At 40.8% G+C, this 13,500-nt stretch overlaps 2 protein-coding genes and 2 pseudogenes across 3 annotated transcripts; 2 read left to right on the top strand and 2 right to left on the bottom strand.

Annotated features, from left to right (window-relative positions):
- Window positions 1-4,787: 4,787 nt before the first annotated feature.
- LOC148730536 (uncharacterized) lies at window positions 4,788-6,944 on the top strand (annotated as a pseudogene). The gene is made up of 2 exons (XR_016001776.1): window positions 4,788-5,466; window positions 5,766-6,944. The product of XR_016001776.1 is annotated as an uncharacterized LOC148730536 (transcript).
- A 373-nt stretch (window positions 6,945-7,317) lies between these two features.
- On the top strand, window positions 7,318-9,014 carry LOC148730535 (uncharacterized). Its single transcript, XM_088761310.1, has 3 exons — window positions 7,318-7,611; window positions 7,702-7,947; window positions 8,346-9,014. Exons 1-3 carry the CDS (start codon window positions 7,367-7,369, stop codon window positions 8,368-8,370), a joined length of 516 nt encoding a protein of 171 aa, XP_088617436.1. The 5' UTR covers window positions 7,318-7,366; the 3' UTR covers window positions 8,371-9,014.
- LOC148730534 (uncharacterized) lies at window positions 8,840-10,064 on the bottom strand. The gene is made up of 3 exons (XM_088761813.1): window positions 9,559-10,064; window positions 9,058-9,229; window positions 8,840-8,976 (listed from the first exon to the last, which is right to left on the bottom strand). Exons 1-3 carry the CDS (start codon window positions 9,934-9,936, stop codon window positions 8,840-8,842), a joined length of 687 nt encoding a protein of 228 aa, XP_088617939.1. The 5' UTR covers window positions 9,937-10,064.
- A 377-nt stretch (window positions 10,065-10,441) lies between these two features.
- LOC148730533 (uncharacterized) lies at window positions 10,442-12,219 on the bottom strand (annotated as a pseudogene).
- Between the last annotated feature and the right edge of the window lie 1,281 nt (window positions 12,220-13,500).

The raw sequence follows: 13,500 nt of genomic DNA, 5'->3' as shown, positions 1-13,500 counted from the left end.
GAGAGGAATTGGGCTCAGATTGAGAAGGAAGCTTTAGCCGTGCTGTACGGACTAGAGCGTTTCGATCAGTACACTTATGGTCGGGCAGTGACAGTAGAGAATGACCACAAACCCCTGTCAGCAATACTCCGCAAACCCCTGAGCACAGCCCCTGAACGTCCTCAAGACTTGATGATGCACTACAATCGCTATGATGTCAACTTTGTGTTTGTGAAGGGATCTGAACTTCATCTAGCTGACACATTAAGTAGAGCTCACCTCAACTCCAATGGTCACAGTCACGACAACCGTGCCCGAATCATGAACGTCAACATATTCGGTAACATTCCTGATGCTCACCTGGAAGAAATACAGGAAGCAATGAAGAAAGACAATGGTCTACAAGATGTAATGGAACTAGTGATGAACGGATGGCCAGATGGAAAACGCAACGTCCCTCCCTCAGCATTGCCCTATTTTGACATCCGTGACACTCTATCTGCAGCTGATGGCGTACTCCTTAAAGGCGAAGCAATAGTCATCCCTCAATCTTTGAGGTCAAGAATAAGGAAGAAGCTACATAGCTCTCACCTTGGTGCTGACAGTATGCTCCGACGAGCACGAAGTTCTGTATTCTGGCCCGGAATGGCGAGCGACATAAAGCAATTGGCTGACTCATGTGAAGCCTGCCAAGAAATGAAGCCAAAGAATCAACGTGAGCCTCTCAAGCAACACAAGGAGGGTGACAAACCCTGGCAAAAGATTGGACTTGACATTTTCCAAATTGCGGATAAGTACTACCTAGTAACTGTTGATTACTATTCTACATTTATCGAGGTTGATCTCCTCAGTACTCAAACAAGCACACATGTAATTAACCTAGTCAAGAGTCACTTCGCTCGATACGGAATCCCCAGAATGATTGTATCGGACGGTGGCCCACAGTTCTCCAGCTCTGAATTCGATTTGTTTGCTAAAGCCTGGCACATCATCCACGTGACTTCATCACCCATGCACCAGCAGGCAAATGGAAAAGCTGAAGCAGCCGTGAAATCCATGAAAAAACTGCTGATCAAGACTCACAAAGAAGGTAGTGATCCGCTTGAAGCTCTATTGGAGCACCGCAACACCCCGCGACAGGACGTTGGTCTTAGCCCTGCTGAACTCATGTTCAAACGTAAGACGCGCTCACTCGTACCCTCATTCAACAAGCATCCGAGCAATGATCCCATTGAGGTAAGGCGTCAAGCGCGCAAAGACGCCGTCAAGAAAAGCCATGATAGGAAAGCGCAGAGTCTCCCTGAACTGGACGTAGGACAGCACATATTCTTTCAACACTTGGAAGGAAGAGATTGGAAATTTGGTGAAGTCTCCAACATACTAGGCCCAAGCACCTATGAGGTCAAAAGACCTGATGGAAGCACATATCGACGAAATAGAGTTCACCTTAGACCCACACAAGTAAACCTCAAGACTCGAGACACTTCCCCATCTCATGTCCCTCACTCTTCCAACCAAACAGCACCAAAAGAACAGACGGCGTCTACCAAATCTTTACCTGGTGAAGTGGCAAATAACAGTGACAACAATGCAAGCAACACGCAAAATGCTCAGCCCAACAGCCTTGCAGTAAATAGACCGCGGCGATCCATAAATCCTCCTGTTCGTTTTAATGACTATATAATTAAGTAATTGACACTGGTTTCTAATTGACCATGATTTCATTACAGGCATGTTGACTTATAAACAGTGCCTCTTACTCATATCATAGTTTCGTCGACGTTGTAACTGTTTTATTGACACTCCAAAAATGTTAAGCTTTCTTTTCTTTCTCCCAGAAGAAGGGATGTTGATTGGCTATCTCATCTGGTCGTCAGAATAAATTATCTTATGTAACGAGAGACCACCAGGTGAAATAAACATGGCAGTTGTGTTGTAGAATTCAAGTGCGCTTTGCTTGCCGCTTAGTACTCTTGCCTTTGGTCAACTCTACAAATCAACAGGTGATGCTTATTCTTCTTATTCAGTTAAATCACGAGCACTTTTTTGTCTTTCGTATGATCTATGAAAGATGGGTTAACGCCTGTTTAACTGTTTTGACTGCCGCTATGATGAGAGCGAGAAATCGACGTCAGCGAATATTACTTCGAGCGCCATATGCCTGGTCAGTTCCGCGACCAGTCGAGTCCTTTGCTGTTTACTGACAAGCGATGACAGTTACCGCCGTGATAGCTATTGTTTAGCCCGAGTTTTCCGAAATCTGCCTGCCCCAACCGAGCACTACGGCGTCTTTGATGTTTTGGCCGGTTTTCAAAGTTTTTGCGAACCGAAAAAGTTAGGGTCGCATTAGGCAATGTGCCCCGATGACAGATTTTTACACCAAAGTGACCACATTCACACCAAACTTTGCCAAGTGCGACCCATGCCTTACAAAATAAAAATATGAACTCAATAAAGATCGGAGTTAAATAATTGTTTGCTCCTGTTTCCTTTATGTAACACTCGACCTTAGTTCCTGTAGCCACGTGCTTCACGAGTTGTCGATTTCTGTGGACCCTAATTTTGAATTAATTAGCGTTATTCCGCACACGAGAAACATGTTTGTGAACTAGGAACATTTCGCCAACATTTGGTTCGCGGTTTAGTTAAAGACTTATATTTAAACAAAGATCTCCCACGTGAAGTAACTACAGCCTCCTTTTCAACCAAATGGAAAGAGAAAAACCCTGAGATACGCTTTGTAAACAATCATTATCAGGAGCTATTGACTATCCTGCCAAGTTATAATGCTATTATGGGAACAATGCATCAATTTCAGGACTGTAATCCACTTTTGTGGTACAGCAATATGGACGGTAAGATGATATGATATTAAATAAGCTGTAGAGTGGATGTAAAGTGCGAAACAATCGAGTTTGCGTGTGAATGTGTACATTTTCGAATATCTGACGGCATCGTCAAATCGGCTCACTTTATCCAACTTTAGAATTTGATTAAATCGCACTGAATCATTTCCCCAAAAAATCCTTTGGAGATCGAGAAGAACCACACTTCGCCTTCCAAAAGCCAGCTTTTCAGTCGATTATTTTGTATAGCACATAGTTAAATAACATGTTACTTTTGACCTATTTTTAATCTTGTTAGAAGAGGGTCGGATAAATTCAATTACGTTGTGTAAATAAATGATCAAGAATTGCTCAAATTGCTGTCAAATTATGTATTTGATGTTTTTTCAAGATTTAGTAGTTTTTATCGGTCCAAGTGTTTTCAATTCGTGGCGCGACGCTCCGAGATTCGTCTGCAATTTTGAGCTTCAAAAGCGGCATTTGGACGAAATTCAGCTTTTGTCGATTTTCTCGAAAATAAATCGATATTCAGCCAACGAAGTATGCAGTGCTTTGTTTCACCATAAAGCCCTGGTCAAACGGCGCATGATAGTCGATGATAGTTAATGTTAGAACATAGCTAGCAGAGTCGCGCAATCAAATTCATTATACTTAAGCGTGCTCAAAATCCCGATAGTACACGCTGATAGCGTCAGCAAATCCGACTTCGCCAGAATTTTTTTTTTCGCGCGAGCGACCATTGCTAGTGCGGGGAAAAATAATACATTTCGCGACAATAATGGATACAAACAGAAACTCGGCCTGCTAGTCCGAAAACGAAGACAATGTTTCGACCTTTTCACATGGGCTAGAGTTCTTAAATGAGGCAGAAAAAGAGAAAAACAAAGGAAAAGGAGACTCGGCATCAGCGCCGTCACGATTCGCTTCAACTGATATTGTTGTCCGTTTTTCGCGTCGCATTTGATGCACAATTCCACCGGCTATGTTCTAAAACAATTGGTTCATGCTTTCAGCTGTGCACTATCGAGTTATGGAGCACGTGGGAAGTTTCGAGAGCACTCAAGAAGCTAGAGTTGCCCTCGGCTATCGCCTCGGGCAACTCTTACGCTTCTTTCGTGCTCTCGAAACTTCCCGCGTGCTCCATAACTCGATAGTGCACGCTAAAGCATGAACCAATTCTTAAACAGTCGATGATAGTTGAAGCGCGCGCTTCCGTTTGACCACCAACCATCGTGCGCTATCATCGACTATCACAAACTATCATTAATTTTGCGTTTGTTCAAATTCTTCATGATAGTCGATGATAGTTTTTCTCGTTTGACCACGCGTATGATAGTTCATGATAGTTTTTGGTCAGCTGTTTTCCCCGAGAATCGGCGGACTCGTTTAATATGGTCGCCAAAAGCTCCTCGCGAGGCTCAGCTTCAGCTTCAGAAATTCGTTTTTATACCCAAGATAATAATAATGAGAAAGAAAATATTTAAAACCAAGAATCTGGAGAAAGCGTCAACTCGCAGGAATTCGAAGAGACACCGCCGAAAAAACAGCGTTTCACTAAACGTTCAGTGGCGAGATGGAGTAATAACCTGATATTACGTCTAATAGACGTACATTCCTCCAACAAATCGATTACTGTTAGGCAAGCTGCCGCCCTCTTTCGTCGTAAATTCATACTTCAACAAGTTTGTTTGTCTCACGCGAAGCCATGTTAGTGTTCACATCTTACGCGGAAAGAGCCTGGAACTAGCTGCTCGCGTGACTTTGCTCGCGCGACTGCCGGTGAACTATCATCAGGGATCGATGACTTTGGGTGTCACGGACGTTCGATCGTTTGCAGGAGGGGGAACCTGGGAACGACGTTGTCGCCACCAGAGTTCGTGACATGATTGCGTTAAGCAAAACAATTACGCTAACTTACAGACGTAGTTGGTCGACCGTGAAAGTGTAAACGCATCCTTTCTGTGGTCTCGATCTTGACGATGTCTAGTTTAAAGGAAGCTCGAGAAATGCTCTCTCTAGCATGGAGTCATCATTTTATTTCCGAAGAAGAATTTTTATTGCTGTATGACGCTAGTTTCTCCAGAAATCTATCATTTCCTCACGCCGACTACGATCGTTTTGATCTCGACTCTATGGACGAAAAAGAGTGCTTTAATGAGTTTCGAGTAAGAAAAATGGACATTGTCAGACTTGCTGATGCCCTTGGATTGCCTGCGAGTCTGTGCTGCCACCAACGAACAAAGGCCAACCGCGTAGAGAGACTGTGCATGTTGCTAAAACGATTAGCATACCCGTGTCGTTTGGGTGACATGATCCAGATTTGGACGGGCAGTGCCAGAGATAAGCATGATCACGACACGTTTTGAGAAGTGGATTTTCGACCATAATCACGCCAAGATAACAAAGCGGAATGACCAACTCTTCAGCAGAGACAAACTGCGAGTGTACGCTGATGCCATAGCTGACAAAGGGGCAGCACTGTCCAACTGCTTTGGATTTGTCGATGGCACAGTGCGGCCTATTTGTAGGCCAGGCCAAAACCAAAACATAGTTTACAATGGCCACAAGCGTGTACATGCTTTAAAATTCCAGTCAGTGTCATTGCCAAATGGACTCATCGCTCACCTGTACGGACCCGTAGGTACGTGAAAAATTATCGTCATTTTTATCGTACTGCTACAAGACTCCATGCCAAACTGCGAGTAGTGCTTGCGATCTTGCTGGCTATTGCAGTACAGTAAATACTAGGAGTCTTATGCACGCTTGAATTACACTAGTCTGATTAACTTTTACTCGCAGCCAGTAATTAAGTATCCCCTTTACAGGGGTTCAAATGAAATGTATGTGTTAAATCTTTGATTGATGGAGAAGATAGATAGATTGATTGATTGATTGATTGATTGACTGATTGAGCCATTTTGTTGTTTTAAACTCACACAGAAGGTAAAAAACATGATGCAGCAATGCTTAAAGACTCTGGGCTACTGGACGATTTGGAGAGAAATGCATTCAGTCCTGTCACTGGCGAGGCCATGTGCAATTATGGCGACCCAGCATATCCACTGAGGCTCCACCTACAGCAACCATTTAAAGAAGCTCCACTCACTGCTCCCATGGAGCAATTCAATAAGTCCATGAGCTCTGTGCGAATATCTGTGGAGTGGATTTTTGGTGACATTGTGGCATCATTTAAATTCCTTGATTTCAAGAAAAATCTTAAAATCGGGTTAAGTGCTGTTGGCAAACACTATGTGGTTAGTGCATTATTACGAAATGCAGTAACATGCATGTATGGAAACACCACTGCTACATTCTTTGACATTGAGCCACCCTCCCTTAAAGAATATTTTGCCTGAAGTTATAACCTGATTGTTTGATGACACACATGTAAGAACAATGGTCTGTAGCACACCCTTGAGTCTGCTTTTCTCCCCGAAAAGGGTACCAAGCCTTTTTCCTCACTTTGTTCTGGAAGGGGTTTGACACCCTTTTGAAGAGTAAAAACGGAATCAAGGGAGCGTGTATAGATCATTGTTCTTACATGTGTGGGGGTTGACACTTACTCCAAAGAATGGGTGAATTAGCAAATTGACCTCAATTTTAAATGCCTCTATCCTGTAATTGATCATGAATTTCATCATAAAATTGTCAAAGTAGCTCATGTGGATCCACAGCTGCTTTGATGAAATACATTGCCAATAACAGGACAGATACATAAAAAACTAATATCAATTTGCTTTTTATGCACTTACAAGTTTTAAAAAATAACATGATAACTGTGGGGACTGTGGTTGTTTAATCACTTAATCTTCTGTACAAAAATAAAAAATAAGGGCTTGTGTTTAAATGCTCATTTACACTGTATGGCAAAGTTTATAGAGTTTTTAATCAAAATTTTATTTCAAAGTAATGTGCCCAGTTTGATATTATAGCAAGTCATGTAAATTTTAAAGTTCTATACATGGCATTAATTTCTCAGCTGTAATATACCTTTTGAGGATAAGTAATTATAATGTATATGCTGGTATAAATAAATTGTGTCATCAACAAATTATATAAAATGTAATACAGAAAGCAAGAAGACATCACAACAATAAAAGATATGTTAAGCATAACAAATATGTAAGCAGTCAATTTAGTCACACTAACAAACTCCAACTGAAGTAGATGGTGATTTTTTTTATCAATGAAGTTAATACGTACTGGCCTGTTGCTTTAGTTGGGGCCAATACAATCATAGTTAAAAAAACCAAATTTTTAAAGTGTATATGACACGAAATTTTTTTTTTCGTTGATAGCTAGTTCCATGTGTATAATAAACGGTTTGAGATTTTAAAATGAATGAAACAAATTTTTTGGTCGATTTTTAGCCCCCGAAACATGCTAAATTTATGTGTAAAATTGTTCCCGGAGACTGGGGCGAGAATTGGAATCGTGACGTCAGGTTGTTTGATCCTTTGATTGGCAAGGTCAACAAATATCAGTGTTTCCTTGTAACACGCTGTGATTACTCGCTTAATTCTATCGTTTCACGCTTCGAAATGTCCAGCGATTCCGAGAGTATTGAGTCGTCTGACTCTATAGAGAGTATGGATTGTGGAATAAGCGACAGTTCTGAAGAGGAATGGGGAGTTATCACTGGTGTGATAGCTCCATATCAAGATGAGCCGCGCGCGGACGAGAACGACGAAGAAACTGGCGTTTCGAGCGAAGAAACCGATGTTGATGGACTTACCCCGTCAACTCTGGAGGCTAGATACGAGAGAACTGTAGACGTAGATTCCTGGTTAGTAAAACTGGTCCTTTAAAATTCCTTGTATATATACTTATAGCAAATCTTTGTTAGACAACAATTCATTTTTGCTGTCTTCTTCAGGTGTCGCTGCGAGCAATGTAATACCGGGACGTTAGTTGGTGCCCTGGAGTTTCGATGTTGCAGAGAGGTAACAAATTCATCTGCAAAGATGGTTTTTGATGGTTCCATTGAACGGATAAAATGCATCACACAACACGAGGACTACGATGCGATTACGAACCGCGCAGTTCTTCTCCAAGTGGCTCCCTTGTTGAGAAACCAGGATGGAGGGACTTACCGTCGCCGAGGTGGAATGTCAGAAAACGAGTCAGTACATTTTTAGTAAAAAACAGAAATAAAAACATACAATGTTTAAACTAGCATAATCACTTGGGTGGGCATAAAGCATTAAGCTTCAGATAAATCAGGGTAAATTAAGGCATCTCAAGCTATAAAAGTTGACCAAGTTAGATTTGGCATTTACTTGGACTTTTATCTCATGCACTCACCTAACATAAAACAGGAACTAATAAGATTGCTTGCAAAGTAGCTTGTTTGAAAATGTAAGCTTGAGAAATGCTCTGCAGTTCATTATCAATTCGTAAACATAAATATTTTTTTATTTCAATGTGTGTGTCATGGGGAGGTGAAAGGCAGGGTCCTGTAGTAATGTAGGGCATTCTTACACACCTTCCCATATAATTTTCATTGTGCTTTTACTCTAGGTTCATTAGAGCTGTTGCATACTGATGGACCACGAGGTGGCTTTGTGGCTACATGGGCTGGGATAACAGAAGACCACTACCAGCCTGTGTTTACCATAATATCAGAACAAAATACCAGTCACAAAATACCAGAGGTTTTGCTGCTGCTCATGACAAAGAGTAGCATAGTACACATCATCAAAACTATGACGTGATTCTTCTACACTAATTTCACATACATTGTTTTGTGTCTCGGTAAACAACAATTTTCAAATTGATTGTTATGGGTGGTTGTTTCTTGTTCTATTGTTTGGTAATGTATGGACTGTGAACCAGAAACAGCGTAGGTTCTACATGCACACGAGTTTGACTACATTTAAAATTTCACCTTGTTGTAGGTACAATGCAAATATTGTAAGTTGATGAGTACAGTACAATGCAGGCATGGAAAATTTGAAGTAAAAAGGAAAATTGTACTATGCAGAAAACCTTCCTGTGACAAAAGTTTGGTCACTTTATTTTTTGCAAGGGCTTTTGTGACTTTGCAATGGTTTTAGGCATATTGAGCAATTGTAAGGTCGTCTTGAAGTGGGTTGACTGCTGCTTGGGGTATTGTCACTGATAGACATCTGTACTTTAGCCTGCTCTGCTTCTGTAAAATAAATAAATTTATTTAATTATGTTAGTGCATTTTTAGTTTGTTTGTTTGTTTGTTTGTTTCGCATGCTTTTACCATGGAAAAAACATGTAGAAGATATCCTCCGTGCGATGTTGAACGGATTCTCTTCATTTGTATCATCATCATGATCATCTACAAGGTGACTCATTGATTCTTCCCTGGCCTCATCAACCTTCTTTTTCTTCGCCTCCAACTCATGAAACTCTGCAAAGGCATCACGCCTTAGCTGCAGCAAAAACATAAAATATCCTGGTTGATAAAATATATCGAGCACAAGACACCCTTGCTTTTGCTAAGATTATATATAGGATTCGAAACGATCACAAAGCTTGTATAAATCAATACTCAAAACTCCAGTGAACATGATGATGATTCACTAAGGTATAGGTTTTGGCAGTTCAGTTTGCTTTCAGCACGGCAAAACCGCAATTAGATACGGACATTTTACACAATGCTTCCAAAAATTTTATAAACTCACCACAGAATAGGTTATTTACATCACAAAAGCTTACACATGTTAATGTTAATGATCGGAGATCACGAGAAAACGCTTACCTGTCGCCTTTTGCGATCTGTCAGAACTTCAGGACCTTCTGGTAGAACTGCATGTCTTGTTGGAACAGAGCCCTTGATAAGAACTTTGTTCCGTTTTACTTGCGTCATACCGTCCAGCGAAAATGCCAAGCTGCCCTCGTAACAACTTTTCTCAAAGTGAGCCGAACACAACGAGGCATGTTTGGCAACAGGTTCGCCGAAATCAACTCGGTGCCGCTGCACGAATTTCACCCATTGGGCTCTCACTGTTGGATTTACAGGAAACTGGTGCATCGAAATACCCCGTGTGTAGCTGGTATTCGTACAGCTTCTATTGTTGGGCGCCCCAGCCACACAATAACGTCCACCTTTCCGTACTGGCCTCTTCTTTTCCGCCATAGACCACTTTCATAAATGGCTGCCGGATTAATATTAAATTTGCCCGAGTGGCCTCGCTTGAGATAATGTATTCTTTTGAATTTTGTACTGGAGAACGAGGCCACCCTGGCAAATTTATATGTAAACAAAAGAATTTTGATCCGGCAGCCATTTATGAAAGTGGTCTAATGAGAGTCAAACAACCTGACGTCACAGGTTAAGTTCACGTGACCTTTTGGCCGCGCGTTCGAGGGGACAAATTTTAAGCCAACTTAGCGCGTAGTTTAACGAAAACTATGTGTTTATAATTATTTTCAACGATTTTTAACTCTCGAACCGTTTGTTCTATATATCGAACTAGCAGAAAAGAAAAAAAAAATTTCATGTCATATACACTTTAAAAGAGTAGCTCGAAATATATCCAACAATATTGTAAATCTTCAAAGAAGTGGTGCCCAGGGTACTTATTCCAAAGTTGGGTTAAAACGGTAGGGTGCTCATTCAAGAGGGACCCTTCTCAGTTCACTATAAACATTTTCACAAGCTTAATTGAAGCAAGCATTGATGTTCTTTTCTGGGCCAGGGAAGGAGGCAGTGTGCTTATTTCAATTTTTCTTCTCTAATATTGCCAGAGGCATCTTATACTGCTGTTGTTGCTGTTGAGCCATGTAGGTTTGCATTTGTAGCAACTGTTGCTGTTGTTGTTGTTGGAACTGTTGTTGTTGTTGGAACTGTTGTTGTTGTTGTTGTTGCTGCTGCTGCTGTTGTAACAGCAGTTGCATCAGGCTGTTATGCTGCTTGTCAAGCAATTGTTGCCTCTCAGCCTCTTTCTCCAACTGCACAGATCTTATTTCTATATCTCTTTCTTTTAGTCTATTCTCTTCAGTAGCCCGCTCCCTCAAATAGGCCACCATTTCAGTTCCATTGGATCGCCTCTTTTTGGCCTTGTTTTGATTTTCACCATCCCCATCTGAAAGTGACTGTTTCTTTGTTTCACTCAATGACTCCATGGCTTTGAGCCTGATATCCTTAGCTTGCTCTTGTTCTCTCTGTTTTTTCTCTCTTGCTTTGTCATCCTCCTCATCTCTTGACTGATCACAGGCCTCAGCTCTCTCTATGATTTCTTCAAGTAGCCTGTCCAGCTTGGTTGGCTCAGGACTGATGCCACTGGCTTTTAATTCTTGTGAAGTCTTTTTTTTTTAATTTTTCCACCAAGACCATATAATGATCTCTTACAGACCTCTTGTTAACTTTAAACTCTGCTCTTTTGTTTAGAATGTTGGCAATTTTCTCCCATGCCTGTGCCCTGCCCACAGTCTTCTCTTTAGCCCTGTACGGCTCAGCCTGCAAGACTTCGTGGCACAGGAGAATGTCTTTCTCTTCACTCCATTCCATTTCACCACTGTTTTAAAACAATGCATGACATTTCAGTCTTTAAAAGACAACTTATACAAGTATCCCGTTAGCTTACATGAACATCATGCCCAGTTGATCTGAAGTGATTAAAAAATGCAGTGTTAAACTTCTCTGTAGGATATGTAAATTAAGTCCCCCAATTAAACATTACTTGCAGTTTTCGAGCGTGCTCTCTAATTTTGGTAAAATTTATATTTTTCATTCCCAAGCTGAAAATCCTTCCTTTCCAAGCGAGTTTTGGCTAACTTAAATGCTCTATACAGAGGATAGTAGTACGTCAGTAAAGTAAATAATATGTATTCTACCAGTCAGCCAACAAATGGCATGGCCTGTATATAACCACCACAGTTGCTAACTGTCTTGAATTCTCCCAACCAACCTCGTGTTTAGATGAGGCTATATAAACACGGAAAAAGTGCTCTATTACTTAAGCTTAAATAATATGCTTTACGTGTAAGATTAAGTTTATTAGATGCAACACACATTTTAGTTTCAAACCAATTTGGGCGGTATCACGGCTATCTATATTCTTCTACTAACCTCAGATATTCGTTTAACAAAGATTACTATAGAAAAAAGTGTGTACATTCGTATAGCTAGATGTCGCTTTTTGAGCCGGGCCGGACAAAAAAGATAAACAAAATAGGAACTGCCGACTGTTTGTTGCATAAAACTAACGGACGAATTTTTCCATTTATTTGTTGTGGCGAAGTTAACTTTGACCTAAGGCTAAGAATTTTTTTTCTCAAAGTATGCATTACGCTAAGTTACTCGTGAGACCTCAGAGACTTTCGTCCAAAAAAAATTAAGCCGCATGACAACTAACCTCGAGGATCTGCTTGGTCCAGCGTAATTTCCTCCTTCACAGGGAACTTGCAAGCTTGACATGACTACAAGTACAACAGCCGAGAAAATTTAATGAGGTTGTCGGAGTGAATGACATCAAATCATCTTCGAAGTACGGCAGTTTTAATCTCAAATCCACCTGTATTTCTACGTTTTCTCCAGGACGTCAAACTAAGCGATCCTGCGTTGTCGACGTGACCTTTCATCAGGGACGGACGGTGTATCCATAGCAACAGCTAACGACAGCTGATAATTCACTTCCGGCGAACGTCCGTGACTTCCAACGTCGTCGATGCTTAAGGAGGCTCGAAAGGGTTTTTTTGACCGCGGAGAGAATGGATTCCAAGATACACGCAAGCTTATTACTCGCGAGAGAAATAAGCGATGGCGCGCGCGATCAGATCCGCGGGCGAGTTGTAAACAAACATGGCCGCCATGAGCGTTTCAAAATTGCCGGGTACCTCTAGCTCTATTGTTTCCAGCGGAAGTGGTTATTTGAGAAACAAAAATGGAAAGTTTACTTTTTGAAAGCAGGTAGAAAATGTTCGGATGGCAGGGTTCTTGCCGAAAGTGGTCAAAAAATTTTTATTTAACAAGCTAAAGGAGGATGGTGAAGTCGACACCCCATCAATAAAGTCGTGTCGAGTGCATTCGGTAGGTCTTACTTTGTTCCGCGAGAAATTTAAGTGGATACCTCTGAGTGCTACGATTTGTTTCGCATTGTATTTGACTCCTAATAAAATGAAATGACCGAGAACTTTCCTACACAACTCACTGGAAGATGAAAAGGAAAATGAAATCATTGTTGGATCCAGGATTGTAAACATCGACAGTTTTATGAACAGAAATGGAGAACTGGAAATGTTGCTATAAAAATAAACATAATTTTCAGTAAACAAGGGATCGTAAAAATGTAGATGAGACTTTAAATTAATTCTAATTCAACTACAGACGGTAAAATTAAAATAAAATATTCATCTTAAACTTGTGAGAAAGATTGATATTTCCCTCCATAAACTGTAAATTACAACTGCGAAAAGGCAAACTCGCATTTGTTATGAAAGGATTGCAAAATTTTTTTTGTTTTCCATTTAAAATGGAATAATGAAAGTTCACGGTTATAGCAGTGGCAAAGAGAAAAAAAAGAAAAATGAAGCCAAGTCTTGTTCATACCTCTAGTACCTCGCAAATTTTAGAAATTCGCGAAATCTGCGACGACAAACAAATTACTGACGTATACGAAACCCTAATTTCCACTGAGTTTGACACTCATGACAATCTGGAAGACGTTAAAGTAAATTCTTTTCACTACAAATTATTTTC

The sequence above is a fragment of the Stylophora pistillata genome, chromosome 5 (assembly GCF_964205215.1).
Source record: "Stylophora pistillata chromosome 5, jaStyPist1.2, whole genome shotgun sequence".
Taxonomy (NCBI): domain Eukaryota; kingdom Metazoa; phylum Cnidaria; class Anthozoa; order Scleractinia; family Pocilloporidae; genus Stylophora; species Stylophora pistillata.
The sequence above is the reverse complement of the archived record's forward strand: the minus strand, read 5'-3'. Positions and strand labels throughout refer to the sequence as shown.